Source organism: Ictalurus punctatus, chromosome 3 (genome assembly GCF_001660625.3).
Source record: "Ictalurus punctatus breed USDA103 chromosome 3, Coco_2.0, whole genome shotgun sequence".
NCBI lineage: Eukaryota > Metazoa > Chordata > Actinopteri > Siluriformes > Ictaluridae > Ictalurus > Ictalurus punctatus.
Window position 1 is genome coordinate 30947756 of NC_030418.2, and position 27487 is coordinate 30975242.

At 40.5% G+C, this 27487-nt stretch overlaps 1 protein-coding gene across 7 annotated transcripts in view; it reads right to left on the bottom strand.

The window, feature by feature from the left end:
* inpp4b (inositol polyphosphate-4-phosphatase type II B) overlaps positions 1-27487 on the bottom strand; it is a 224684-nt gene that overhangs the window by 96795 nt on the left and 100402 nt on the right. For 6 of the 7 annotated variants that reach the window (XM_017463589.3, XM_047153914.2, XM_047153919.2 and 3 more), the window contains one exon: positions 25996-26075. In XM_017463589.3, the coding sequence (XP_017319078.1) occupies positions 25996-26075 (80 nt within the window). Of the gene's footprint in view, positions 1-16998; positions 17470-25995; positions 26076-27487 lie in introns of those variants that run through there. The other variant, XM_047153921.2, reaches the window with a different exon arrangement.

Below are 27487 nucleotides of genomic sequence, written 5' to 3' on the forward strand. Positions count from 1 at the left end.
ACACAAACACGCACACACACACAAATACGCACACACACACACACACTCACAGATACACAGACGCACACACAAAACGTCACCATGTTAATCTTAATTAAGAGAACTGTGTTCACTACATGGAAAATGTTCAGTTGCCATAGTGCTGATGCCAAATATATTCAAACTGCTCACTGGAACATTTGTGAAGACACACACACACTCACACACATACTCACACACATACACACACACATACTCACACACATACTCACACACATACTCACACACATACACACACATACACAAAACACTGACACACTCACACACACTCACACACACATACTCACACACACACTCACACACACTCACACACACACACATTCATACTCACTCACTCACACACACACACACACACTCACACTCACACACACTCACTTATTCACACACACACACACACATACACACACACACACTCACACACACACACACACACACACATACTCACACACATACTCACACACATACACACACACATACACAAAACACTGACACACTCACACACACTCACACACACATACTCACACACACACTCACACACACTCACACACACACACACACACTCACACACACTCACTTATTCACACACACACACACATGCACACACACACACACACACTCACACACACACACACACACACATACTCACACAAAACACTGACACACTCACACACACATACTCACACACACACACTCACACACACTCACACACACGTATTCACACACACACACACACACACACACACACACACACACACACACACACACACACTCTCACACACACTCACACACACACACACACTCACACACACACACAGACAGTCTTATACACATATACACACACACTCACACACACTCACTTATTCACACACACATACTCACACACACACTCTTATACACATATACACACACACTCACTTATTCACACACACACACATACACACACACACACACACACTCACACTCACACACACACTCACTTATACACACATACACACACACTCACACACACTCACACACACACACACTCACACACACTCACATACACACACTCATTTATTCACACACACACGCACACACACTCACTTATTCACACACACACTCACACACACTCACTTACACACACTCATTTATTCACACACACACTCACTTATTCACACATACACACACACATACTCACTTATTCACACACACACACAAACTCACTTATTCACACACACACACACACACACACTCACACTCACACACACACACCTAGAAATATCCCTACTTAACTGTGTTGATGTGTGATGGATGTTATGTGTGATATGCTCTCTACACAGAATACACAGGCAGTACTACAAGACAAACAGCCCTACTATTAATACCCTACTCATAACTTACTTCTAAACCCCAGGGCTGGGGAAATGCTGGCCGCGATCCTGCTAACACAAAAGATGCAAGAATAAAGTGTTGAGCTTCAGCTCTATACTTTCCTGCTATGCGTGTACATATAACACACACGCACACATCTTTCCTAACCATCATATTATAAAGAACAATCATTATTATGTATGTGATAAAGCAAAGTCAGGACAATGAGATGGTCACCTCCTGTGCTCAGTGGCAGTACAAGCTTAAATAAAGTCCATGTGCTTCCTTGAGCCTAAACTGTACAAAATAGCATAAATATTCATTTTCCATGGCAAGCAGTGAAACATAGACTCGGGGCATAACAGTAAACCCACATGCCAAGCATAAAATAAGCAAATTCTCCCAATGACTCAATTTGTCTGAAACGGTTAAGGTTCAGATTAATTACAAACGTCCACGAGTGTAAGAAAGACACTGTATACAGTAAATAAAGCCTCACATTTTCACTCATTTGTCATGTGATCATCAGGCTTTGATTAAGAAAGGGTTAATGCTATACCCCTAACCCATCTTATAGGATGTATAACCTTATATCCTACAAGAAAAGTCAATATCCCTATCCATCCATCCATCCATCCATCCTCTGTACCGCTTATCCTACACAGATATAACATAACAACTATAGGGTCTCCAGGACCAAGGTTAGAAACATGTGCCTTCTACAGGTTAATGTATATAAATATAATGCATATAAATATAAATATCATGTAGGTCCCCATTGTCTACCTCACAAGACCTGCCATTTTGGAGCTGCTCTGACCCAGTCATCTAGCCGTGACAATTTGGCCCTTGTCAAGATCCTTACACTTTTCCATTTTTCCTGCTTCCAACATATAAACTTTGAGAACTGCCTGTTCACGTGCTGCCTAATAAATATATCCAACCCTAAATCCCATATACATTTATATATATATAGGTAGGGGCACCGTTGGGCCCTTGAGCAAGGCCCTTAACCCTCTCTGCTCCAGGGGGCGCTGTATCATGGCTGACCCCAACTTCCTCACATGCTGGGGTATGCGAAGAAAAGAATTTCACTGTGCACATGTATATGTGATTAATAAAGACTCATTATCATTATATATATATATATATATATATGGCCATGTTTACTCCTGTGACTAGTGTACTTTGGATTGACTCATGGTTAAAACAATCCTCTATTACAGTAACTCTGATAAGCTCTGGGTGTGATTCATCAAAACCAACGCAATGCAGTCTTGGAGTAAACACACACTCTGACGTAAAGTCACTGCTGTGTGCTATATACGAGGACCTACAGAGCCGGTCAGTCATGCGGTTATGCCATCACACAGTATATAGTCCATGTCTGCATGAGGCCAGCTCTACACATTATACTTTAACTACTCTGTACCAGCGAGGTGGTAAAAAATAGATGGAGTTTTATAGCGGTGGTTTTGTCAGCACTGTGAGGCTGCTTGCTCAACATTCGTGCCCTGAGTACGACCGACGCTTCCTCACAGAGTGTGATGTTTGCAGTCATTATCACTTGTATACAGCCTGCACCCAACACAAGTTCCTGAATAGCACTACAGGCAACAGACCAAGTCGCATGCATTATGCAAATTCCCTTTTAAAAAAAAATAAATAAAAAAAAATTAGACCACAATGCAGTGTGTACATTTATAACTCAGTCACACGACATGCAAAACAATTATTCATGCACAGTAATAAGCTCATACATGGTTGTGTGTCCTAATGATGAGGAAATTGTATTCATTCTTAACCCTTTACTAAAAGACAAAATCATTGTTTATCTTTGATAAGATGTTCGCAGGGCACTACACAGGGTGCTGCATTTCCACATCTGGAGTTCATCATTCTGTCAAAGGCGATTTAACACCTGAATTATATCGGAAGAGTTTTTAGATGCAACGCACACAGTAGATCGATTTCTACCCCAGCAGTTCAATCCACAATCGTTCGGTGGGACACGTAGAACAACACGAGCTCATGCACCGATGGTGCATTTTTAATACACTCTGCCTCTAGTATTTGAAGATGTAACACACTTCCTTTTCGGTGGGAACTTTATTTAAAATGATAATACATAGTGATGCCTGTAGCTGCAAAGAAAACTGCAATAATGCATGTAGGTAATCAGTATAAACGAGTATATGCGGTGTGTTCACTGTTAACCAGTCCGTACAGGATTTATTTGTGATTGTTGCGGCCAAAAATGCTCGATTTCGCTGCAGGTTTTTATCAAAATTTGTGATGCAACTTTGTGCTTTTTTTTTTTTTTTTTTTTTTGCGGAAACCTACTTGACTTGGCGGAATTGCAACTGCGCGATATTGTTTTTCGCAGCGATGTTCGTTGGAACTTTTAGCTGTACTCATGTGTGACGACAAGCTGAACGCGTGTCGCAACGACGTCAAATGACGCGTCTTGGCCCAAATCTGTGGAAAATCTGCGGTAATTCTGAAAAAACTGCAAGCTCCTTGGTAAGTAAAATTCATTTTACTTGAATGTGCGTTCATTTCTGCGATCGCAAAAAATCCTGGAGGGACTTTTTACCCTGTCTTATGTCATCAAGTGAACCCTGGACTGTGCTCATGTCTCCTGTTTCACAAACACTGTTCTATGCCTGGGAGTTTTTTTTTTTTCCCTTTATTAAAATTAAATGCACTGTCACGCCAGGGGGAATGCATGTGTTGCTGGAGGAATGGAAAATTCTAGAAAGAGCAATGTTCTATCAAAGGAACTCTGAGAATGATCTATCAACATAATGCAAGAAGAGACAGGAGATGGAAAAAAATTTTTTTGTCACTTTGCAGAGGTGTGGAGGAGAAACGGGGAATTTTGAAAACAGGCTGGTGGTACAACAGAAAGACTAGAAATACAAAAATACACTCACCTATATGACTCATCCATGAGCGGGTACAAAGACAATCGGATGACATCTATGTGCCTCACTGGCATTATATATAAAAAAAAGCTATACTCTCCCTTATGTTGCCTCGCTTTGTTAACGTCGCGTTATGTCTCTTGCTTTGTTTGCGCCATAAAACCGCCAACATACACATCGATTTTCAATTCCTCGAGCAACACTTCAGACCCAGACGCAGCCATTTTCTATAAAACTGTAACTTTTTCCCCGTCCATGAATACAGTGACAATAGGAGAATACAGTTGAATGACTCGAAAAGCAATGAAGCGAGTGTGAAATGATATTTGATCACGGGGACAGGACAGTGCGACCTGTCCTCATTCTTGTGACACTACACAATGAGGAAAGCATAAACTAGCCGTGACATAAATAATGCGTCACAAACGTCAGGTGGTAGTGTAATGCGGGTCTTTTCCAATTTTAATGGAATTGAATTTATCTTGAACAAGTTTGTCTGGGCTAAATGAAAAGATCTGAGCAATCTAAAGAGTGCATTTAAGGAGTGCCTGGGTAAAATAAATGAATATTGAACTGCACACCTGCAAAATAGTTTGCTTTTTACATAGTATTTGTTCCACAGTGCTACCGGCGCTTCCTTCTTAGGCACTTAAAGCCGCTAATGTGACATCTTGAGAGGTCTGTGCAGAGCTAAAAATCTCTCTAAAGGACATTTGTTGACCTTTTTTAAATCTTAAGTCCAGGCAAACACAGCCAAGTCACACTCAAGCTCCAGACAGGGAAGGTCAAGCAGACAGGGTGTGTTATCAGCGCTGTAATATCAACTTGGCAGCGGTGTGTGTGTGTGTGTGTGTGTGTGTGTGTGTGTGTGTGTGTGTGTGTGTGCTTGCATGAGGCCTGGCTGAGGGATGAAGGATTTGAAATGGCTGTTGATGCGAGTCATTGTTATTGACAAGCCGGGCTGTTAGCATTCCGCATGCTAGCTGGTGAAAGTCACTGGGATTAGATTCATTAGATATCACTTTGTGGCAGCCTTCTCCAATGACAGCTACTGCTAATCCCCCCCAATCCCAGCCCAGAATCTATTCCTATAGCATGTATACATCTCTCTCTCTATCTCTCTCTCTATCTATCTATCTATCTATCTATCTATCTATCTATCTCTATCTATCTATCTATCTATCTATCTATCTATCTATCTATCTATCTATCTATCTCTATCTCTATCTAGCTCTATCTCTCTAACTCTATCTATCTATCTAGCTCTGTCTCTCGCTATCTCTCTCTCTCTATCTATCTATCTCTATCTCTCTATCTATCTAGCTCTCTCTCTGTATATCTCTCTATCTATCTCTCTCTATCTCTCTAACTCTATCTATCTATCTCTCTCGATCTCTAACTCTATCTATCTATCTAGCTCTGTCTTTCGCTATCTCTCTATCTATCTATCTATCTATCTATCTATCTATCTATCTATCTATCTCTATCTCTTTATCTATATATCTCTCTCTATCTCTCTAACTCTATCTATCTATCTAGCTCTGTCTCTCGCTATCTCTCTCTCTATCTATCTATCTATCTATCTATCTATCTATCTATCTATCTCTATCTATCGATCTCTATCTCTCTCTCTATCTATCTATCTATCTCTATCTCTCTAACTCTATCTATCTATCTAGCTCTGTCTCTCGCTATCTCTCTCTCTATCTATCTATCTATCTATCTCTATCTCTTTATCTATATATCTCTCTCTATCTCTCTAACTCTATCTATCTATCTAGCTCTGTCTCTCGCTATCTCTCTCTCTATCTATCTATCTATCTATCTATCTATCTATCTATCTATCTATCTATCCATCTTTCTATCTCTATCTCTCTATCTAGCTCTCTCTCTCGATATCTCTCTCTCTATCTCTCTCTCTCTGTATCTCTCTCTATCTCTCTTTCGCTATCTCTATCTATCTATCTATCTATCTATCCATCTTTCTATCTCTATCTCTCTATCTATCTCTCTCTCTCTCTCTCTCTCTCTCTCTCTCTCTCTCTCTCTCTCTGCAATGTACCTGTATATTTCTAGTTTCCTCCTTCCAGGCTTCTGTTTTCATTTTTCTGGCCCAGAAATGACATCCTGAAAGGAGCTCTTCAGCTCTGCTACTTCTGAAACGTTAACTTACGAGGCATGACTAAGATCAACAAAAGGGTGTCAAAGGGAAAGATGAGATAAGACTTGTAATGTTTATTACTGGTGTTATGTCATTATTATTATCGCTGTGGAAAATTTCCTTACAAGCAGCTTTTTGTAAGGAAAATTGCAAACTGCTCCTTTAATTGGGATCCATGTCTAAGTTAAGTAGATGCCACGTTAAATAACTTTGTGAATGCCCGCACTGAGCGGTGTAAGCAGGTCAGTTCATGCACCAGGGATGCCTGGTGGTGATATTAGATAGCAGGAACAATGTAATACCCATCAATAGTTTGATAACATATTTAAAACTTTAACTGATAGAAACACGTAGTGGCTAGTCATTTACTCTAAAACCAATTCAATATTAAATATGAGGATATATACAGAGTGTAAGAGAGTGTGTGTGTGCACACACAGTCCCTTTCTTCAAAAAGGCTTTTCAAATGGAGGTCATTAAACACTTAAGCAGCTCCAGATCATCCGCCTACAAGTCAGTGGCTCTGACAAACCCAGCTTATTAGAGACAGTCCAGTGTCAAAGCCCCACAATCCCCTCTCCTCCCTCATGCTAGCATTAGCATAAGCCAGGCCCCATCTTCCCAGTGCAGCATGGCCTCAGCCACCCAGCTGATCTGCAGGGAGCGTGATATCACTGCACGGATGAGCAGTTAAGAGCCGACACACTGCTCTTCACCCTCCACAGGCAGGAAGGCGAGTGTGTTGGGCTCCAGCAGGATACGCTTGGACATGCAGAGAGGATAAGTGCATATATACTGATATGGTTTGCCTGCACGCATGCGATAATTTTTTTTTTATTATTTTTTTTTTATCAAAGACAGGATGAAAATATGGCAACAGTTAAGATGTTTTTCTGAGAATTCTGCTGCTTGGGAAAAATCAGCTGAGTAGTTTCAATGTAAGCAAATAGTATAATAGGATAGTGATAGAGGATATACCGCTGCGTGATTCAGCCTGACGCTTGCAGCACTTTCTGACTCACTTTCTGCTTTTGTGAATGATTCCACATGGATCACCTGAAGACCTGCACTTCCTTCAGTGCATAAGCTCACCTGGATACCGTAGCTTCGTAACAAAAACTTGCTGCTTTAATCATAAAGACTGTCCTGTGTTCATTCCAGCACTCTTTTTCGCAAGCTGCTCAAACTGATCACTTAGTACTGTTTGTCAGGAATGATTTCTAATCCCACTATCCTGTTTTTCCTCACCACGGTTGTCACTGGCTTGCTCGACAGGGATCTGAACTTACATCCAGATTTCTGTCTATTGTTAAACTCCCTACACAGATCAAACTGAATTCAATATGATACACGGAAGGCCAGTAGTAGCTACTATGCTAGTGGCCAGAAGGGTGCGAGATTTACATTTACGTTTATTTATTTACTGGACGCTTTTATCCAAAGCAACTTACAAATGAGGAAATACAATCAAGCGGAGAACAATACGAGTATTGTGACCGTACGAGATTTTCAGTTGAGTTCTACAGAAGTAAAGTGCACAGAGTAGAGCTGTAAGAGCCAGAGAAAGTTTTTTTTATTTATTTATTTGAAATAATGTGGGGGTTGGCATTTTAGGGATTAGTTAAGTGCTCACAGAAGAGGTGGGTCTTTAGCAGTTTAAAAATAAATAAATAAATAAAAATAGTGACAGATAATGCTGTCCGGATTGAGGTTGGAGATCCAATCCAAGAGCTACCAGAAAGCCACCGTAACCCTCAATTCCTTTCCTATGTGCCTGAATTGGAAAAAGAAAAAAAAAAAGAAGATATAGGTATGGTATTTGTATTTTTAGCTCCACTATTATGAATAATCTGTCATCCCGCCTCTACCCTGTCAATCAGTGGAAACGCCGGCGTGATCGTACCCTAGTCATTGGTACCGAGCTTTTTATTTCGATTTTAAATGAAGCTCTAAAAGGATACATTATTAAAGGAAAAGTGTCATAAAAGTACTGATGATATGTATGTAATACTGACATCAGGGCATTATTCGTTAATGTCTTATAACCACATTGTCTATCGCGATCGATCCGGAGCAGCAGCTCTAATTGTAATTCTGGCTGCAAAAGCAAATCACACGCTTATATTTATGCATTCCTTATAATACATTATTGTCTCTATAGTAACAGCTCATTTACACGGCAGACACGCCGCACAATCTGACCCTAATAATAAACAGATTAAAACGTGTTCTTGTTTAAAAAAAAAAAAGCAAAGCATCTCATTCCTGATAAGACTGTAAAGAGATGCTTATTAAACCCTTTACTGCATGGCGTTGCCATATGGCGACGATCAATTTATCTCCAGTTTCGTGAGAGGCAATAATACAAAACTACCATTTTCCTTTTGTAACCGTCAGCACGTTCTCCTCCAAGTTAAAGTCTTCAGATTGAAGACACGATATAATTTTTGTCTTATTAATTCGACAGCGAGGGAGAGCGCGAGAGCGAGAGAGTTTATAATTCGGTTCATAAGTGTAAGTGATCCAGTGTTATTCTGCATATTATCTCTGTTACTGTAGACAAAAGAGAAGTGAATGAATGGAAAATCACACCACAAACCAGGACAAAGCCTAAATAAAGGAAGTGTGCTGAGCTGATTCATGATAAATCACCATGCAAGATCAGAGCTGATGCACCAAGACAAATTCAACTGCATTTAAAGCCTGATCAGATCAAGGCTTAATGCACACACACACACACACACACACACACACACACACACACACACACACACACAGAAAAAACAGAGACGAGAACAAGAGATGCTGCAAAATGGATGGATCCAATGGTACTTTAAAATAAAATTCCTGGATGTGTGAATGTAGCCTGTGGATGTTTTCATTTATTGGCCTCATAGATGAGTTAATATTCCTCCCAAATTTATTCGGATTTATTTCAGCAGACCATGACCTTTCAACTGACGGCAAGAAGTAGCGATGAAGAGACGCGTTAATGAGGCGAACGGAAGAGAAAAAAAAACAACGGGGGAAAAAAAAACGCCAAAATGACGATTTGGAAAATCCTTTGTTTAGTCTCCGGTTAAAAAGTCACACTTTGTCCTCTCATAAGTCACTGAGATATTTTTCTCCATCTGCCACCTAAATGTCAAGCAGAAATTGGGCTGCACATCGAGATTTAATGATAGCTGAGCTACAGGATAGTCAATCAGACTAGCACGGATTCATAGATTCTGTCTGCTGATGGCCAAAGGTCAGGCCATTTCACAATAGAAAGCAAAGCCAGTTTACCAACAACAGCAAGTTAGCATACGCAGCGTGGCATAATTAGCGATGGCGTAATTAGGGATGAACTCCCAGGAGTCTCCAGCTCTTCTGACAGCCAGCTGGGCTTCATATGGCAATCAGGAGCTGCATAAACGGCTCACCTGTGGAGCCAAAGGCCCTGGGGACGCGTGTGCTGGTGTGTGCAGCTGGCAGAACACACACAAACACACGGCGCGAAGAAAAGCCGTGCGCGCACAATGAAACGGAAGAACCGCTTTGAAATTCTGAAATACGATGTTATTGATCTTCAAGGATTTTGGGAGCAGATGCTGTTTTTGTTTTCTTTCAATTTACCAAAAAAGTCTGATTTGTATTTCCTACTCTAAAGCATAAAAAAAAAAAATCACAAGTAGCTATTAAAATTGAAAAGGAACAGACCGCACGTCTAATACGGCTGTACAATCTATCATTTGGTAATCGTTATGATAATATTGGGCTGACGCGTACAATATGCAAATGATCCCTCAAACACAAAATGAGGTCTGGGGACCCAACGGGTCTGTGAAGCATAACCAGAGGGTCCATTATTATTTCCTTTTGTAATAGAACCTGAAACCCACCACTTTCAAAGTTTAGTATATTTCTTATTAAGTTTGAATTGGGTTTAATCCAAACCTCGACAACTCGCATGTCGGCTCCAGAGTGACGCGACAGAGAAGCGTTCGAGCTCACGATCTCCCGACAACGACACGGACGGCCATTGGTGGGCAGAAGCTAAGAGAACAACGCTGTCTGTGTTTTCACTGCAGGAGAGACAGCATACTCTCTCTCCCCTGTCAATCACACTGATGCTAGCCTATCGTGCTAGCATCTATGAGCTCACGTATGCGGAAGAGGGTGGATAGCATTTTCCTCCGAGTGTGTTACGCTGCCCTGTGATGCAGAATGAGCAGCAGGTTGAAAAATACAGAGGTTGTCTGAGAGGAAGCACGAGTTTGCCCCACCCTCTCTGTTGGATAGCTGTTGTGTGATATCGTTAGCTAGTGGGCACGAAATGGCGAGACCAAATTGGGGAGAAAAACCATCCAGTTAGGTCCAGCGCATTTATTTCAGCTTGAACTGTGAGCTTTTTGACCACGTCAGATAAGACTTGGTCAATGGTGACGCGTCTACTTATTTGGTCCTATTAATCAAACAAAGTGATTATTTTATCCCATTTGTGTCATCATGACCACAATACCAGCCTCTAAAAGCACTCCTAACCAAATTAGCTTATTCTGCTGTGTATTTATCACCATCGATGAACAAAACACCTGAACACAACTGTAATGTGGCAAACGAGGAAGCTGTGCTTCACTTCATTTCTAGCTCGTGTGTATTTACTTATTTATTTATTTATTTATTTATTTATTTATTTATACGAGTACGGCTCTGCTTTCCCTGAAGACAGATTACTCACGTGTCTTAATGAATTCAGGATGCAGGTGGAATTTGGCTCCCACTGTGGATTAGGATTTGGTGTCGAGGCTAAGTAATTATTTTTCATAATTCCAGCATACATGTGCAAATGAGGAGCTGGCGGGTAGTGTATCAGGCACGTGAGGTGGTGATCAAATAAATATGGAAACGCTTGCACGCTCTGGAAATACATAAAATGCTTTGAGTCTAAAGAAAGGAGTGAGAGCGTGAGAGAGAGCGAGTGTACGAGAGTGTGTAGAGAGAGATTTGAAAGTAAATGCATGCCAAACTAACCATGGAGCTGCATAAGAAAGTATACAGTGTGTGAATGCGCCGTGTTCAGGCTGCTCTTTTCTCTCTCACTCCATCCGCCCAAATTAATTGATTTCTGCTTGCATCGGAATATTATTTACATGTCTTGGATATCATGCTATTCATGCGTTAATGTGGTTTCCTTGTAGATTTCCAATGAGGAGATTAATGACCGCAGATACCGGATTATTAAAACGCAATCAGTCAATAAGAGAGATAACGCGTACACATGTTAAACACACAGCTAAATACTGCAGCGTCAGCACTGTTAACTTCTGTAACGGGTGTGTGCACGTGTCTACCTGTTACTGTTTCGGCTGAGAAACGCATTTTAGGGAACACTGACAGACAACAGGATGGCTTTTACCACACCCACTTGTGAGTGTGATTGTGAGAAAGAGGAGCTTGCAAACCGCTGATATAAAGTGAGAGTGAAAAAGGTGGCGGTCATATTTACAGTAACTGTGTTTACATACAGCTAGGACTGTACAAAAATGGTTAAATAATCATCGACCGTGATGATAATGTGGAAGTGGGCCCGATGTACTGTTACCGCCTCGAAATACTGACGTGCTTCATTCCTCTTAATCTACAGCAATTTACAAATGATTTTTTTTTTTTAAAAAAGGAAAAAAAAAAGAAAAAAGAACAACATACTGCACTGTAAAACCGGATTAGTTCATTTAATTCAAAAAAAATTTGAGGAAACTAATTAACTCAAATTTTTTAAGTTGATGAATCAATTTCTTTAAGCCAAATACACTTAAATATAACAAAAAAATGAACACACACTTTCTCATTTAAATTTTTTTGTTGTTGTTGTATTTGGCTTTAAAGAAATTGATGTATCAACTTAAAAATTTTGAGGTAATTAGTTTCCTTGAATTTTTTGCGTTAAATGAACTTATCCGGTTTTACAGTGTGTTTATTCATTTATGGTTACCATGGTAACACTTTACAATAACAGTACATGCATAATCATGCACTAATACCTGAACTAATACTTACTGAAATATGACCTAATGATGAGTTAAGGCAGGTACTAATCACGAAGTAATGAAGAGCGAACTTTAACTACGACGTGAGTCTTATGAAGTCATAGGTAAATAACGACCACCTTGAGTCGTACATGTTTGTTACGACGTAATGTATTAATTAACGCGTAGGGGTGAAATAAATCAACCACGCTCTATTAGAAAGAATACAAATTAAATGCGCATCATTTCAAATCGTTTATATAATTTATCATATGCAGTTGCGTACACAGACATCACAGGATGGCGTAATCGGCGTTTAATTGTTCCTGCGTCTTTCTACGTTCGATAAGGAGGAGCGATGTAAATGATGAAAGTACTGCAGCGCCATCCAATAGCGTTTGTGTACGCAGCTGCACATGATAAATCATATAAACAATTTGAAATGATGCACGTTAAATTTCATTCGTATTCTTTCTTACAGTGAGGGTTTGTTTTAGTTCACATCTACGTGTTCATTAATACGTTCACTAACAAACATGTACTAACGTGTACTTAAGGTGGTCGTTATTCACACATGAGACTCACGTCATAATTAAGGTTCATTGGTACGTGCCTTAATTCATCATTAGTTCATATTTAAGTAAGTATTAATTCAGGTATTAGCGCATGATTTTTCATGTACTGTTATTGCAACGTGTTACTGTTACATCCATCCGTCCATCTATCTTCTATACTGCTTTTTCCTTTTCAGGGTCACGGGGAAACCTGGAGCCTATCCCAGGGAGCATCGGGCACGAGGCGGGGTACACCCTGGACAGGGTGCCAGTCCATCTCAGGGCACACAATCACATACACATTCACACACCCATTCATACACTACGGACACTTTGGACACGCCAATCAGCCTACCATGCATGTCTTTGGACTGGGGGAGGAAACCGGAGTACCCGGAGGAAACCCCCGCAGCACGGGGAGAACATGCAAACTCCGCACACACAGGGCCACGGTGGGAATCGAACCCCCGACCCTGGAGGTGTAAGGCGAACGTGCTCCTGTTACATTTAATTCTTTAAAACAATCCCTCAGTGTTCATCTTTAAATCTAAACCTGCTTAAATCTGCAAAATGACTGCTTAGTCACACTGAGTGAATTTATGTATGCATGTATTTATTTATTTATTTTAAATGTGGAATCCCGTATTACACAGTTCAATGCACAGCTCCATTTCGAGCTGGCGCTTTTTAATTTAATGCACAAGGGTCGGCTGGAAATGATATCTAACTGCAGTGTCGAGTGAGCTATGTTAAAATGTAGTTATATAAAAGTGCTAGGGGGAAGAAAAAAAAAAAAGCTAGAACAGGCAGATGGTGCTCCGTCTGACATGATGACATAGCTAAACCTGGCGAGTTAGAGCTGGGAATAAGGAGCCAACTGGCCTGAACCTGGATCACCTGACCTGGGAAGGGACCACATTCATTTGTATTCATCTCACAGAATTCTAAAAAAAAAAAAAAAAAGAAATACTTATTAACTGTGATTATCCTCACGGAAACTAAGCTCCAACCGTTTACGTGATGTACAAAACGTGTGGATTAAAAACGTACATAGTGCACGTTGAGAACGTAGAACAACGGATGAAACATTTCTCTCCTAATCAGTCGATAAAATAGTTCGAAACACGGTGATGCCACTCCGTCACTGCTGGGATCATTCTGATAAACTAATAACGTCACTGCTTGTAGCCATGCCTCTGCCTAGCCAGCTGGCTAACTTCAGCTAACCGATATTACACACAATTTGTCATGTTTAATTAACCGAGGAAGCCTAAATCACGATAGCGCTCAAAATATTACGAACTGTGCCTCAGATGTGATGAAAAAGTACCGACTAAATAAAATCCAAATTGCCAGATGCAAATAAAATCCACATACATTTTCCAATACTGTAATACCAATACTATCTTTGCACCTGGAAATGATCTCAAGTTGAAATTTTGGATATATTCTGTGCATTTGTATGAAGACGCACATCGATGGTATAAGAACGCTGTTATAATAGCTGACGGACCGGAAAGGGGTGACTGTCGTTCAACCAGAGTTTTAAAGCAGATGGATGTGAGACATAAATTCCTTAGAGAGAGAGAGCGAGACAGAGCGAGAGAGAGAGAGAGAGAGAGAGAGAGAGCAAGAGAGAGAGAGAGAGAGAGAGAGAGAGAGACAGAGCGAGAGAGAGAGAGAGAGCGAGAGAGCAAGAGAGAGAGAGAGAGAGAGAGAGAGAGAGAGAGAGAGAGAGACAGAGCAAGAGAGACAGAGAGAGAGAGAGAGAGAGAGAGAGAGACTCTCAACATACTGTTTATTTACTTATTTCCAATTTACCGTATTGTATTTTATTTTATGGCATTAATGTATATAATTATTGTAACCTTTATACTTTTGTCCTTTACACTGGAACCATGCTTTTTCATTTATATTTTTGATTGACTTATTTTTGTAATAATTACTATTTTTTATTCTATTTTATTAGTAATAATTTCCACATCACTTAGACATGCTCTCTGTCTCTCTCTCTCTCTCCCTCTGTCTCTCTCGCTTTCTCTCTCTCTCTCTCTCTCTCTCTCTCTCTCTCTCTCTCAGAAGTCCCTGTCCCTGTTCTGACACAAGCAATGATCTAACTCTTCCTCTTTTCCTATATATATATATATATATATATATATATATATATATATACTCTGTCTCTACTGTCTCTATCAGCAATAAACTAGGAAGCTTTCTATGAACTCTGTCTTTCTGAACGTTTTCACTGTCTTCGAGAGCTCGGTACTGAGCAGGTAACAGCAGCGCGGGTCCAGGAATTTAATTCTGAGGCCGGTATCAGCGAAATCTTTACAACTATGATTCCTATAATCATTTATTTTATTTTATTTTATTATTACTACTGTTTTTAATTCTCCTTTCTTAGCTATATTGATGCTTTGGCAATACTGTATGTAATCAATCATGCCAACAAAGTACTTTGAATTGAAAATTGAATTGAGAGAGAGAGAGAGAGAGAGAGAGAGAGAGAGAGAGAGAGAGAGAGAGAGAGAGAGAGAAGAGACAAGACAGAAGGAGAGAGAGAAAAGGGAGCGAGAAGAGAGAGAGAGAGAGAGAGAGAGAGAGAGAGAGAGAGACAGAGAGAGAGACCAGAGGCAGAGAGGGATTCAGATAGAGAGAGAGAAAGACAATGAGAGAGACAGGACGAGAGCAAGAACAACATAGAGAGAAAGATGAAGAATAAAAGAGACAGAGAGAGAGAGAGAGAGAGAGAGAGAGAGAGAGAGAGAGACAAAGAAAAGTAGAGAAAAGACAGATAGACGCAGATATGGAGATAGAGAGAGAAAGAGACAAAAAAGTGAGAGACAAAGATATAGAGAGAAAGAGATAGGAGAAACACAGAGCAACTGAGAGAAGAGAGAGAGAGAGAGAGAGAGAGAGAGACAGAGAGAGAGACAGAGAGGGAGACAGGAAACAAGCAAGAGAGCCATAGAGAGAAAGATGAAGAAACAGAGAGAGAAAGAAAAACAGAGAAAAGACAGAGAGACACAGATATAGAGACAGAGAGAAAGAGACAAAAAAAGTGAGAGACAGAGATATAGAGAGAAAGAGATATGAGAATCAGAGAGACAGACCGAGAGAAAAGGGAGAGGAGAGAGAGAGAGGGAGAGACCAGAGACAGAGATGGAGACAGATAGAAACAGAAAGACAATGAGAGAGACAGGAACAGAGCAAGAGAGCCATAGAGAGAAAGATGAAGAAAGAGAGAGCGAGACATTGAACGATAAAGAGAAGACAGAGAGACACAGATATAGAGACAGAGAGAAGGAGACAAAAAGAAAGTGAAAGACAGATGTAGAGAGAAAGTGACAGGAGAAACAAAGAGAGAGCAAGATGGGGGGGGGGGGGTCATTTGCACATACAGGATTAATGTTATACACCAACACATTGGTGAAAATGGTCTGGGAAAAAAATCGACACACATTTGCAGCAAAAAAACATTCGAGTTTCTTGGTTTAGAAGACGCTGCTCTGAAAAGAGTGTCAGGAGAGAAAATAAAGCACCTGTAATTAATCTCCAGCAGGCCTTTATTAGCCTGCTTAAGAACAGCACAGATTTGTAATGCTGCCCTTTAGGGATCCGACAAAAACACAGCACCGTCGCACACAGGCCAGGGGAGTTTAATCAAACACAAAATGCAGCTTAGCTATGTCGAAAAGTTCAGCTTTACTGAGGAATTCACCCACCTCACTACTAGTCTAAACATCTTCATATCAGAGACCTATGCAGTATACATTTTCATTAAAGGCACAGCTCTGATGTGTTTATCCATTTGATTACATCCACCGTCTCCATAAAAGCTCTTTAAAGCCTCGACTATTGTTTTCACTATAATACCTCAATCTACTCGAATTAACTGCAAGCACACATTTCCTCTCGATACGCAATCTGCCGTGTCAAAGTTGAACATCACTTACAGCATGCTTTTCTTCTGCCAACTTTAAAGATGCCGCAATACAATGCTTCCGTTTTCCCGCCGGACGTTGTTTTTGTCTGCCTTTTTAAAATAAGGGCTCTTTCTTTCCTCAGGGCGCTCCGAGGCTGAGAAAACACCCATCAATCAGCGCTGACAGACGGGAAAGTCGAGCATTCAAACATGGCCCATCCCACCCGGTCAGTAATTACACTATACGTGTTTACTCAGAATGACTTCCAACCGATCTTTACATCTCTCAGCATAAAAGAACGGCACCGAAAGCGGCTCACCCCGAAAGCTACAGCGTGCAAGCGGTGTATACAACACTGGATCTCGGCGCTCGGTGTGAAACTAAAGCACTGACGCGGGGCGAGTCGGCCTGCGGCGGCTTTCATGTCGCACAAGAGGAACACCAAAGAGTGATGCATGATAATACAATACGCCAATGGGAACGGGAAACAAACAGCAAGTCAAACATGAAACGATGACCTGGGAGTTGAGGACAAAAGGAAAGCCCAACCCTTCCTCGAACTTGATAATAAAGCACACACACACACACACACACACACAGTCCCATGCAAATGGCTGCTTAGGTAAGCAGCATTTGTCAAACACTGTGCGCAGAAATATACATCAGTACCATTTCCACCGCAAATAATTCCTTAAAAAGACGATTGTTTTTCGTCATATTTGACATTTCCCCAACATTACAGTGAATCACACTGAGAATTTGCAATTCCATTCTGAGTCACTTTCATATTTGACACTGAAATCTGATGCAGATCGGATATGAACAGTCAGATCAGAATCGATGGGGGTTTTACGTCAAACCGACTCGACGTGCTAACAACAAAAGTTGTTTTAAGCTAGCAATTAGGAGTTGACTTCTAGCTGACTAAGTGTGTAGAGTGGTTTAGATGAGGATTGAAAGCTGTTCGGGGTAGGGAAGCGTACAGCTATTCGAGGTACCGGTAGGGAGCGTTTTACAACAAGCTGAAGCTGTTTACTACAGAAATATGAGCATTATTTAATAACCGTCGCGTGCAATGGAAAGATTTTCACCTCATCTTTGTCAGTACTGCCGAGAGAAACCTTCGAAGATGTGTCCGGAATTGTTGGAGACTCAGCAAGAAACGATTTCAAGCTGAATAAAGGACATACTTTTTTTGGGGGGTGTGGAAGAAGCTATCGGAGTAATGATGATGAGTCTTTATTGAGCACATATACATATGCACAGTGAAATTCTTTTCTTCACGTACCCCAGGATGTTAGGAAGTTGGGGTCAGAGCGCAGGGTCAGCCATGATACAGCGCCCCCTGGAGAAGAGAGGGTTAAGGGCCTTGCTCAAGGGCACAACAGTGGCAGCTTGGCAGCGCTGGGGCTTGAACCCACAACCTTCTGGTCAGTAACCCAGAGCCTTAACTGCCCCAATGTAAAGTAACATTAAATGATGGTGATTAGTAGCAGTGATGATGAGTCGCTAGCTATGAAGTTAACTGACACTGAGGTGGACTAAGTGGGTTTGCCTCACACCTCCGGGGTTGGCGGTTGTGTGCACACATGAGTTTGTATATTCTCCCCATGCTTTAGGGTTTCCTCCATGTACTCCGGTTTCCTCCCAGTCCAATGACATGCGTTGTAGGCTGACTGGCATTAGCAAATTGTCTGTATTGTGTGACTGTGTATGATTGTGCCCAAGCACGCCGTTCCAAGGTGTCCCGCGAATTCTGCCCCGAGTTCCCTGGGACTCTGTGTAGGATAAGCGGTATGGAAAATGGATGGACGAATGGACAAAATGATTTAAAAAAAAGTGTGGATAGTTGAAAAAAAAATAAAAATCCGCTACGCTTAGCTAGCTGCATTTCGAGTTCACTGAGAGGTAAGGTAACACTCATAGTGAGAACGATGAGTGTTGTTGTTTTCTTTTTCTTTCCATCAGTGCAGAATTCAGTCAAGAGCAAGGTCGTAGTTATCGCTCGATGAGGAGGAAGAAAGAGGCGCACAAACTTGAGGTTAAACTCCGCAGGTTGGCTTGAGATTCTGTCATATTAGCTCCGCTCAAACTATTTCTACTCACTGCGTTTGCAGTTCATTTGCAGCTATGAACTCTACTTGTGCTGATTTCATGCTGCTTCTTTGATTCCACAGCAGTTCACAGTTTTTCTAGAACATTTCTCATAAACGGTGTTCGCCTCATAAGCCAGTGTTGTTGCTGCAGTGGAATTAAAGTCACCCAGCAAAGGCGTGTGTACACCACCTTAAAGACCTTTCTCCCTGTCCAAACGGTTAACTGCATATCCGTTCGTTAACTTTTATTTGAATAGTAAAATTAAACAGAAGCCACAGCTTTAGGTCAGGGTTCAATCTAGTATCCGATATACTGTAGCCCACATTCAAAAGATAATATGAACAACTTAACAAAAGATTTTGGCATTTGAGCAGTGTGAATGTTGACACAGTCGGTCTGTGCTCCAGCTCTGCTGCACATCATGGATCTTGGGTTGCTCTGGGAAAACAAGTGGCATCAGACTTATGACATTTCTTAAAGTGACAGCGCTGGTATAGAGTCCATCTTTGCCTCTCAAAAATCCTCATAAATAATTATCGAGACAATGCAACTGATCCCAGGTGAGTATGCAGGTGAGCAGCTATAAATGGATCTACTGTATGAGTCCTTGTATAAAGTGTGCCATAACTGCAGACAAGATCCATCTAACATCATCATACGAGTGTTACTGTATCCTAAATTAAGTACGAAAAAAATAAAAAAAACAAGGTTTTTATGTACCTTGATATTCAATTCAGTGTTACTGTACAGTACTTTAGAGTACTATAAAACTTTTCTGTATATAACTTTACAGTACTACAAAAAAACTTTACAGTATATAACGTTACAGTACTACAAAGAACTTTACAGTACTATAAAACTTTACAGTATATAACTTTACAGTACTATAATACTTTGCAGTATATAACTTTACAGTACTACAAAGAACTTTACAGTACTATAAAACTTTACAGCATAGAACTTTACAGTACTACAAAGAACTTTACAGTATGTAACTTTACAGTACTACAAAGAACTTTACATAGATCCTGAAATGAGTGGATCACGAATCTGTTCAACTGATTCACAAGCATCAAAAGAATCAACAAATTAAACATTAAAAGCTTTGTGTTTTTTTTTTTTTTTTTTTTTTTTTTTTTTTTAAAGCATATCGTGCCTTTCTACAGATATAAGCATTGAATTCAGTGGGCGGTTGAACTGAACTGAATGCCACTACAGACGCATATAAAACAGCCATCTTGTTAGCAATCATATTGTGAATATTTTTTTTACTAAAATGCATTTTGTTTAGTTGAGTGAGTAGGCACAGAGGTGAAGTTCACCAAACAGACGGGCTTTACTGCCTGGTTTATGAGCAATTAAACTGGAATTGTAAATTGTAAACATAGTCTGGGTGGTTATTGTTACTTTCTTAGCCACAAAAATGATGCTGCCATATGGACAAGGTCGTAATATGAACCTGTGAGCAGTAGGTGGTCGACATTGCAGATTTCTCTTATCACTCAAAATGAGCACTTTAATTTAAGTAAACAGGTGTTCGTTAAAAAAAGAAAGGCTAATTACTGTAGCGATACATAATGCCTATCGCATAGGTATATGATCTATATTTTAGCAGTATATAAAGGATCCTGTAATTAAAAATGCCTGTGCTATAAAAACAAAACAAAACAAACATACTAACCTGAAATATATGTGTCTGATGTTGTATTGATCAAACGACTTAGGAGGGAGGAAAAGTTTCTTCCAGCATCTCTGAACCAAATTACAGCATCTTGCCTGAGAGTTCAGTCAGTGGATGTGGTTAAAAATAAATAAATAAATAAATAAAAAAAAGAAGAAGTAGTCCTGAAACTGCTGCTCTTCAGTATTACATCATGATCCCTGGAGCCCTAGCTGAAACTCATGGGACCAGAATCAGCTAAAGCACCCCTGGCTTTTTTTTTTATTTACAGTTTCTCAAAGGAGGTGGTGCGGATTCTGATCTACAGTAGCTTAGTGATCTCACCGCATTTTCCAGCGTATTTTTCTTGTGTAAGAACGACATCCCCGAAGTTGATACTCGCTCTAGAGTAAGGTTGGTGGATTTACACAACAGTGCTGTGGTCCATTTTGGCGATGCTCATAAAATACGTGTGATTTAGGACGGAGAAGGCAAATATGAGCCCGAGAGGCCGATGCTATTAGTGAAAGTACACAGCCGTGGCTTTCGAGTTCGTGGAATGTTTTCACCGACGGAAGTGCGTGACTCATAGAGAGCAGTCATCAAATCATGTCAGTAATGGAAGTCTGGGTTCATCTGAATGAGACCGTGTCTCTACTGTCTGAGCATCAAGACGTCTGTATTGTGGTCAAGTGAAAGTTTTTTATTTAAAAAAAAAAACAAACAAAAAAAAAAACAGTACACATGCAAGAGCGTCTCTTCACGAAACTAGATTCAAAGGAACTACTGCTTTCTTTGTGTTGGCCTATATTGTTCTGACAGAAAGTGAGAGAGCGAGAGCGAAAGCGAGAGAGAATCTAGGCCAAGCAATAACTTGAGCAGTTCTTCCTCCTTAAGAACATTAATGGGATTTTTACATCTCCACTACAGATATTCAAAAAAAAAAAAAAAAATCACTGATGATAATACAGAATAGAGTAAGCATGCTGCTCTATATAACTTATGGCATATGACTGTTGTTGTAAAAAATAAACAATGAAAAAAAAATGAGTGAAAAAAATGAGAGAAATATGTATCTCTATAGTGCAAACTAATTTCACTTCATCTGATAAATTACGCCCCCGTTAGTGGAAGATAGAGCTATACAGGCTTGTAGCTATTAGATTCTACGGGGATATAATCAATTCTTCAGAAATCACTTATCATATACACGGTTATAATTGCACTGGAGAGATGTCTTTATGTTCTGTTATGTGGCAGAAGGAATGAGATAAGCAGAGATATGTGGTTTGTTGTAAAGAAATTCACAGGTGGAGGACGCTAAATATAACAGCTAAGTGATACCTTTTATATCAAGCCATCATACAAACCCTGATTTAGCACCAATTGTTTTGTTTTTTTCTCGCAAAACACAGTTATCACCAGTAAGTATGTGTTTTTGCATCTGATTGGATGTTGGCTATAGGCCAAAACTGCAGTAATTGCCCAAAATCCCCTCATCACTTGATCATGTGCAACACCAGTCATTGACTAAATCACATCATTTGGTGCAATTGCCAGAGAAAACCAAGAGGACCGAGTGTATTCAGTACCATACCGCAAATTGTAGGGCGAACCACGTGTCAGGCTCAGGAATCACACAGGATCTTCGTACATGGGCTTGGCTACAACCCAGGAATATGTTTAAGACTGCACACTGGTAGATTGACATGAGCGCTCACACACACACACACACACATAGAGAATAGACTTTTATATGAAAGAAATAAGGTGTGCTGTGAAAGGAGTTGGGGGGGATGGGGGTGAGACAGGCAAGGAAGCAAATCTGGTCGTGTGGTTAGTTGCAACCCAATTCTCAAAGAAAACACAATGTTGCATGTGAAAAACATCCACGTATGCTGGAAAGTCTTACGGGCACATGTTTTACGTGGACTGATGCTGGCGTCTGGGGTGCCCCAAAACTTGCCCTTAAAGGTGCCACTACGTGAAGCAATACACGATGATATCCCCTCTAGGATGCCGATATACGCAAGAAAACAAGATGAAGTGCCCTCTATCCCCCGTTCGTGAGAGAAAGCATGATGACGTGGGGTGCCTTTCAGCAGAGAATGTGAGAAAACATGTGTAGTGCCTTCTAGCGTGTTGTTCCTGTGGAGAAAATGAGATGCCCTATAGACTCCCCTAGATGCAAGAAAATGAGATGAATCGCTCTCAAGGTGCTCCTAGGTGTAAAAAAATGTGCCCTCTAGGGTGTATTTATGGTAAAAATCATGAGTTGATGCTCACCAGGTCAGCCTGTGTCCACCCCTGCCAACTCTTAGCTAGCTGCTTGCTTGCTAAATTGATGTTGGGCTATCATTACATAACTTTATGGCTTATCTTACAGTTATCATCCACCACTTACCACAGTTCTGCCTCCCTTTTCCTTTTCTTCTTCTTGTTTTCTGGCTTCCCGACAGGTCGTGCCGTACATTACCCACCGGATGTTTTGAGTTCTGAACATTTTAATCGACATTTTCATTCACTTGCACTGAAAATGTCCTTTAGCGTTCTCACTCAAAACTCAAGACCTCAAGCTGCTGCCTGCCTTGCCTGTCCTGTAGCAATGTCTCTGGTTAAGTTTATCCTCAGATCTGTGATGTCATTGGTTGTTTTATTTGTTTTTATTTGAACCGTCACTGAACCCCATTGAAATAGGTTCCTTGGTGGACTAGTGGCTAGCAGCCTGGGTAACACAGCCCACAGCGTGGGTTTGATTCCTGGTCAGGGAACCAACCACAGACTCTGGAGGGTTGCACGAGCCAGTGCACTCTCAGTGTTGGTCCCAAGCCAGGAAAATGGGGAGGACTGCATCAGGAAGGGCATCTGGTGTAAAACTTGTGCAAGAATCAATATGCAGACAAGTGATCTTCTGTGGGAACCCCGGAAGCGTAATATTAATTGTGCTTCAAAGAGAATTTCATCAATGTCACAACTTCTCATAACAGCTTGCCTGTTGAGTACCAAACAAATACATACTGAGTACATCCCAGTCAGGATTCTGGTGGATCCAGACCCTGGATAGGACACCAGTCCAATTCACACACTGATTCACATCTAGGGACAAGTCAGAATTTCCAATCTTCCAATTCACCCATCAGCATTTATTGGTTTTTTTGGGGAGGAGGTAGGAGGAAACCAGAGAACCCGGGAACCAGGTATCCCAAAGCTATGAGGTTGCAACTATACCAATAAGATACGATACCACCCACAAGCCACATGGACAGTATATTAAAATGAGATGATTTAAACATGTTCATTGTAAAGAGAAGAGCGATTTAAGGAACAAATGTGACCGTGTGATTCAACTCAAACTGAACCTGGCTTTATGAATTCTACTTCTCACTACCAGTTCTAACAGTCAATAGGTGTCACTGGAAAAAGCGGTGAGTAAAATGACACCGCCACCTCTCCACTGTAAGCAATACTGACACTTATGTTACAAGTAGGTACTTATGGATGCTGAGAAGCTTTTCATTGGATCATGCTCGATGAGTGTACAGACGAAGAGTGACGGAGGAGGAAAGCGTTTCATTCTGAGCTGCTCACACAAACTGGCCTGCCACCCCAGCCTCCAGTCCAGTGTCAAACGCAGTCCCCGTCGTGCGCTCTTTCTCACCGTCTCACTCTTGATTAAAGGAAACTTTCAGAACGAGTGTGTGTTCCTTCCTTTCATCCTCCAGTTTAAGAGAAGTGCTAATGTGACACGTTATAGTGGGTATAAGCGAAAGACAGACAGAGAAGGAAAGGGAGGTGAGGGTATACACATACACAGCTGTTCGGTGCTTGCTGCCAATCACAACAGTGACGGTCATGACTGAGAAGCTCCCTTAAGGGGAAACGAGACGGAGAGCGTCCAGGGTGGAGACGGAGAGTGTGAGGAGAGAGAGAGAGGGGGGGGGGGGGGGGTATCTGGGAATGGGTGGAGGAGAAGGAAACACAGAGACAGATTGGGAGTGACGTTATGAGAGCAGCATCTTTTTCTCTCTTTCTCGATGGATAATTGTGTTTCAGGAGACGTTTGGGCACTGAGGCCTCCTCAACATCGGAGCTCGGTAAAAATTAGTGTCAGTGTTGAAATCTCATGTTAGCCTTATCTGTGAGTGACTGTTTCCTCTTCCTGGAAAGGTGTTATTTTGAGAGATTTCATTTCCATATCTAAGACAGCCTTTGAAAAATGTCCTCTATCTATCAGTGTGTATGTGTGTGATTTGTATAAAACAGCCACAAGTATATTATCTTTAGTCAGCCAAAAGCACATGGTTATTTTTATATTCCGTTTGTAATTTACTTATATACACAATAGTGTCAGTTATATATATATATATATATATATATATATATATATATATATATATATATATATATATATATATAAACTGACACTGAATTAGAACTCCAAGGGGAAAACAGAATAAATAGACCTAGCTTTTGATTTTTTTATACGTGCACCTTTTGTGAAAGTATTTCTAGTTTCTAAAAAGATCATTTCCAACATCCTGTTAACAGTTACGATAACGACGTCGCATCTAGCTGGTTTCTTCTTTATCAAGTCTGCCGATTTTTCCTTGACAGGTAATACATGAAGCACTACATTTACAGACAGCAGACGACACAGAAACAGTTTAGCGTTCTCATTACAATTGCGATTCACCTCACATGCAGGATATTAAAGAAACATATGCGGATGGCTACTTTAATTTTAGAGCTTACAATATACAGTATTATATCAGCAGTTTGATTGCATTTTCCTGATCATTTCCTCTTAGCATCAGGTTGCTATGAAGTTCTTGGCTTCCTCTCCTCCTCAGACAATCCTTTATTGTTCCCTAATCGATCGAGTCCCTTTTGACACTTGGCTGACAAGAGATCTCTTCAGCTGTCTACCCAGGTGCTTGTGCGTTGTGACAGAGAATAACGCGACACGCAAACAACGAGCATGTCTCCGGTTCTCTAAAGAAACTCCAATCATCTCTGTTCGCTTTGATCAGAGGCACTTAGTTGACAAGGACTGCCTTTGGGGATCTCGTACTGTACGACGCCATAGTGCACCGTACGTAAATGATGAAAGAGGAGTGCGATCTCAGCCTGAAACATGCTCGGGGAAAGTTCCATCTGCGCATATCGCTTCGCTTGCAAAACTGAATTCATTTGAGACTCCTCGACAACGTCTCAACCTTTGACCGCGGATAAACCGAAAGCATTAGACATTCCAGGCTGCTTGGACTAACCTTAGGCTGAGAGAGAGCTGCTGGTCCTTTGACTTGAGGAGGTCAGAAACAGAGAAGCTTGCACTGCCCAGGAAACTGCTCTGTGGATACACAAAAGGAAAAAATAATAATGGGCTTAAGTACCACCCCACAGAATATACAAAGTGCATTATGCAAATATAATCCATTCTACAGATATCCTAAAAAGCATATGGCTTATGCAAACTGTGCACTTTGCTTAGCAAATGAAAAACAGCATTTTCACAGCATCAATGAGTCTGCAGCACATTTCAACACCGCTTGCAAAAACCTCATGTTCTCCACAGAGCAGAATGGCGGCGTAGCTGCTGGTGTAAGTACGATTAAACATGTGAACCGCTTTCTGCGTCGTCTTGGCCAGCACTGTTTATAATAGACATACTACAGCACATCTTAATTAATGTTCCATGGGGTGCTAATACTTCAGAAAAGCATGTAATGTTCAGTTGCACAATGTCAGCTGATCGTTTGGATGTGCGCAGCTATGACGATGGAAAATGACGAAACCTGCTCATGTTTAAGGACGTTCACAATGACATATACATGACAGCTGGATCGTTTGAAGATGGACATTTTAGAGCGACTTCACAATCCCAAACAAACAAACGAACAAACCATGCCACAGTTAAACTTGACCAAAAATATATTTTAAAAGCAAAAGTCAAATACATAGACTTACTCACTGTTAGAGAGCACCTGCTGTTCAGGTCCTACCAAAATATACAATATTATGACCAAAGGTCAGACCGCATAAACAAAATACAACACAGTCGCAAATTTGCTAATGACATTTGCACTGTTTTTGATTATAAATAACACGATGTGCTATATTAGCTTCAGCACAAAACACATATATATATATATATATATATATATATATATATATATATATATATATATATATATATATATATATATATTTGAATTCAACAAGAATATCATCAGATTGTTTAGAAACTCTGTCAAAACACATTAGTCATAAATGCTAAGTGAAAAAAAATGACAACCTCCACCCTAAAAACCTAGATGAGGGTTATGTTTCCATGCAAACATAATTTGTTTAACCTTGAAAATCTGTGTCATTTGGCCAGTAAAAATGTAGAACAGACATATATGTACGGGGGGGCGGGGGGATCATATTAAACGACTGATCGTTAAGATTTATTTAATGCATTTTACATTTACACAAGGCAGTTAAAGTGTGCATCTGGAGATTCAAATCACAATTTGCATTCTGATTTAAAATAGCTTCAGAATTTGCATGAACTCATTAGACTTATTTGACACGAACCGGATATTTTCTGTGCTCTGGGCTAAAATGTTTATATATTAAGTAACACTTTATAATAACGTTCATTAATGCATCACTTAATACAATGTATGTACAATCCAAATCTCTCCTTGTTCAGTGGATGTCACCTGGATACTGTAGATCTGTACCTAAGAGCTGCTTCACAATCTGCTCATACTTTGC